The 4,278-nt window shown below is 49.3% G+C and overlaps 1 protein-coding gene across 1 annotated transcript; it reads right to left on the reverse strand.

Annotated features, from left to right (window-relative positions):
* Positions 1 to 2,872: 2,872 nt before the first annotated feature.
* Positions 2,873 to 3,412, reverse strand: LOC137381080 (histone H1.5-like). Its single transcript, XM_068053470.1, has one exon. The coding sequence runs from the start codon at positions 3,410 to 3,412 to the stop codon at positions 2,873 to 2,875; it is 540 nt and encodes a 179-aa protein (XP_067909571.1).
* Between the last annotated feature and the right edge of the window lie 866 nt (positions 3,413 to 4,278).

The raw sequence follows: 4,278 nt of genomic DNA on the forward strand, positions 1-4,278 counted from the left end.
TCCAGCATTCAGTCCGTCGCCCTGCAGATTACAGCATTTGAGATGCATATCCAGATTCCTTTTGAATGAATTGGGGGTCTCTGACTCAACTACCCTTTCAGGCAGTGAGTTCCAGACCCCCATCACCCTCTGGGTGAAAATAAAATCCTCGTTTTCCCTCTAATTTTTCAACCAATCACTTTAAACATATGCCCCACAGTCACTGACCTCTCTGCTAAGACTCTTCACCTCCACTCTCTCCAGGCCAGCCAAAATGTTGTATATTTCAATCAGATCTCCCCTCAGCCTTCTCAGTACTGGATTCGGACATTTAGCTGCTCGCCTCTTGTGATATTTGTCAGACATTTTAACAAGTCTACCGTTTCAGCAAACGAAAGCTTTGGCAAAATGATCGGCTCTCTAATAAAGTGAACTGCTCCAGAGCACAGTTCTCTGATAACAGGTGATCGCAGCTCTTTGTTTTGCCGATTTGGTGGCTCTTAAAAGAGCCGTTGTGTTATTTGATGCCAAACTCAGTTCGGGGCAGGGTGAGTTTACGCGCGCTCCCCGCGAATTCGGCGGGCTAGCTGGATGTCTTTGGGCATGATGGTGACTCGCTTGGCGTGGATGGCGCACAGGTTGGTGTCCTCAAAGAGCCCCACCAGGTAAGCCTCGCTGGCCTCCTGCAGGGCCATGACGGCCGAGCTCTGGAAGCGCAGGTCTGTCTTGAAGTCCTGCGCGATCTCCCGCACCAGGCGCTGGAAGGGCAGTTTGTGGATGAGCAGCTCGGTGGATTTCTGGTAGCGGCGGATCTCCCGCAGAGCCACAGTGCCGGGTCAGTAACGGTGAGGCTTCTTCACTCCGCCCGTGGCTGGAGCGCTCTTGCGGGCCGCTTTGGTAGCCAGCTGCTTGTGGGGAGCTTTCCCTCCAGTCGACTTGCGCGCTGTCTGCTTGGTTCTGGCCATTATGGTAGAAGATCAGGAACAAAGACACTGTAAATGTTGAGGCTGCTCCTGGACTGTCGATTTAAGACAGTAGAGGGACCGCCCTAGTTTTGTGATTGGATGCAGCCCCGTCCATCAGTCAAGTTGAAACCAGCTCCGGGAAGTCAAAGGGCGGCGGGAAATGCTGCGCCCTGATTGGTTGAACTGTAACTGAAACTGAAACTTATTCAATTTCAAAAAGTCCGCCAATTTCCTTTGAGCAAACAAGGCAAAGATTAAAGAACACCTAATTTGGCGGGAAGAATTATAAAATCTCACTCCTTGAAGCTTTATTTCTTTCGACCTTGATCCCCCTCTGTGTCTTACAACACAGTTTGAATAGTGTTCTCTGGCGGGAATAAAGCGCCAGTCATTACTTACTATAACGGCAGTAAATCCCGCTTCGTGCCGGCAGTTCAAACCCTCACGAACAAATTATCAAATGCAACCGTTTAATTCATGACGCGTTCGATAAATAATGAAGAGAAAAAGACAGTGAAAATTCTGCGATCTGTAAATTTACTGAGAGAATGTAATGATGCATAAAAGCCGTTGTTGATAAAGATAAACAATATACAGATTACTTGATCTTATTAATTCAAGTTGCAATGGCAATGATCTCTATGTGAGGCTTTGGGTGGCTCTTAGAAGAGCCTTTGTGTTTGGTAGAAAGGGTGGATTTACTTAGCCGCCGAATCCATAGAGAGTGCGGCCCTGGCGTTTCAGAGCGTACACCACATCCATGGCGGTGACCGTCTTGCGCTTGGCGTGGTCAGTGTAGGTGACCGCGTCTCTGATCACATTCTCCAGGAAAACCTTCAGCACCCCGCGGGTCTCCTCATAGATCAAACCCGAGATGCGCTTCACTCCACCACGGCGAGCCAGGTGGCGGATTGCTGGCTTGGTGATACCCTGGATGTTATCACGAAGCATTTTGCGGTGCCGCTTTGCTCCGCCTTTGCCCAGTCCTTTGCCTCCTTTACCTCTTCCAGACATGACGCTTCTTCACTCAAATCGCTGCTGAATGAGAAACGAGCTGTTTCTGCTGCCTTTTTTATACATCCCGCCCGGACCTGTCTGAACAAGGGACAGACAGTGAGAGGAGGGGCGGAGAGGAAACTGAGTGACAGGCAGAGCAGAGAAATGTCTTTCATCCTCCACTTGCTCGAACCGCCAATTCAAAGAAAACATTTCTCAACAACAGAGCTCAGCACAAAGCTTCCAGACTCAGCCTTTATAGTCAAAGATAACAGAAACCCGCAGCTGTTAAATAAGGATCTGTTGCAATGAAAAGTTGGTCATCGACCCGCCTAAGCACAGTGCTTCCGATCACAAGTCACACACCTCCCCTCCCAGACGGATTGAGTATTTTACTAACACCTTACTTCAGCTGAATTAGAGAAACTCATGTATTGGGGTTTGAGTTGTGACGCGGGGGTTTCTCGCCAGTATTCCTGTGTTACAGCCTCTCACTCTGAATTAGTGAAACGAGCATGAACTGAGACTGTACCGAACAGATCCCCAGTTACAGTGAGGCCGGGTCATCCCTCTGTTTTGTTGCAGAGAGTGGGGGAAGGGCTGAGTGTAGTGTATGTCAGTGTATCACCAGGGATCCTGCATTTACTTCCCATCATTTCTATGCGAAATGTGCACACGGCGGCGGGACAGGGATCATTTGATCGGGGGATCAGCTCTTTCCTGAGAGATGTGGGTGGCTCTGAAAAGAGCCTTTGGGTTCAGATGTCTACAAGTTTCCCGTGCAGTTTCACTTCTTTCCAGGGTCTGCTTTCTGAGCCTTTTCTGCTTACGGTTTGGTCTTGCCAACTTGAACTTTCTTGAGCGCCTTTCCGCCCGTGGCACTCTTGGGTTTTTTGGACTTCTTCGCAGGAGACTTTTTCGGAAGCGCTCCTTTATTCGCTGGGGATTTCTTTCGCGTTGCCGCCTTCTTGCAGGTCACTTTTTTGCCTGCTGCTTTCTTCGCTGCCGATTTCTTGGCTGCTAGTTTCTTGAATGGTAATTTCTTGGCTGCTGATTTCTCTGCTGTCACTTTCTTTCCAGCTGCTTTCTTCACTAAAGTTTTTTTTGGCTGCTCCTGACATCACTTTCCTTCCCACATTTCCCTTGGTTCCCTTCTTAGGGATTTTGAAGGAGCCGGAGGCGCCCGTACCGCTGCTCTGCACCAGGGAGCCTTTGTTCACATTCCTCCTGATACTTTGCTTGATTTGGGTCCTGAACTTTCCCACATCCACGCCGCTCCTACCCAGAGCCTTCTTTATGGCGGGCAGTGAGGTCCCCCTGCGATCGGTGCAATCCGCCACAATCTTGAGGATCTTCTCGCTCAACGTGGGACCGGTTGACTTGTTCCGGGGAGCTGCTTTCTTCTTCTTGGGAGTCTTGACTTGAGCGACGGCGGCTGGAGGAGCCGTTTCGGCGGCTGCTGTAACGGTCATGTCCGGGACTCTGCACAAATTCTCTCTGTCAGTCAGAACTGGGTCAGATATGAAGCCGGTGGTGTCGGCACTGAGCAACTTAAAGGCAGTGAGCGGACGGGGGCGGAGACAACCTGCTGTCAGCTGCCAGCTCCTGCTGCCTCTCTGTGTTTCTCTCTGGTCCTAAAATCTCCAATTCCACTGAAATTCGGGTACTGCAGAGTCCCATCCTTCCTGTCTCTGACATCAGAATGCTTGCTGTCCAAAAGTTTGCACTTGAAGTAAAGACTCCATTTTGACTGAAACCCATTTAATTGCTGCACTGAAAGCGCTCTCTCCCCGATTGCTGACATGTTCTTTACTTTTCGACTGAAATCTTGAAATAAACAAAGAAACTGCACTGAATTCTCACTTTGGGGACGAGAAGGGGAGCAATGTGCTTCTTTGACCAGAAAATCTTGTTACTTGACACAAGAGGGACTCGGAAATCCGGCAATGAGTCCGGACCCACAAACACAGTGACATTAGACTAACCCGCCAGCCACTTTAATACACTCTCTCTGACACAATATTCACATCTACACATTCTCATGCCAAACTGTTCGCTAAATGTAGAGTTCCCAGGACAGGTTTTGATCTCTCTGCTGAGGTAAATAGACCCTTCCGCTCCACGCTATCCAGGCCCGTTAACATTTTGTACATTTCAATCAGATCTCCCGTCAGCCTTCTCTGTTCGAAGGAGAACAACCACAGTCTATCCAATCTTTCCTCATAGCTGCATTTTTCAGTCCCAGCAACATCCTAGTAAATCTCCTCTGTACCCGCTGTGGTGCAGTTACTGCAATGAGATGACCAGAACTGCACACAGGACTCAACTTGCGGCCTAA

This window comes from Heterodontus francisci, chromosome 21 (genome assembly GCF_036365525.1).
Source record: "Heterodontus francisci isolate sHetFra1 chromosome 21, sHetFra1.hap1, whole genome shotgun sequence".
Classification (NCBI taxonomy): Eukaryota; Metazoa; Chordata; class Chondrichthyes; order Heterodontiformes; family Heterodontidae; genus Heterodontus; species Heterodontus francisci.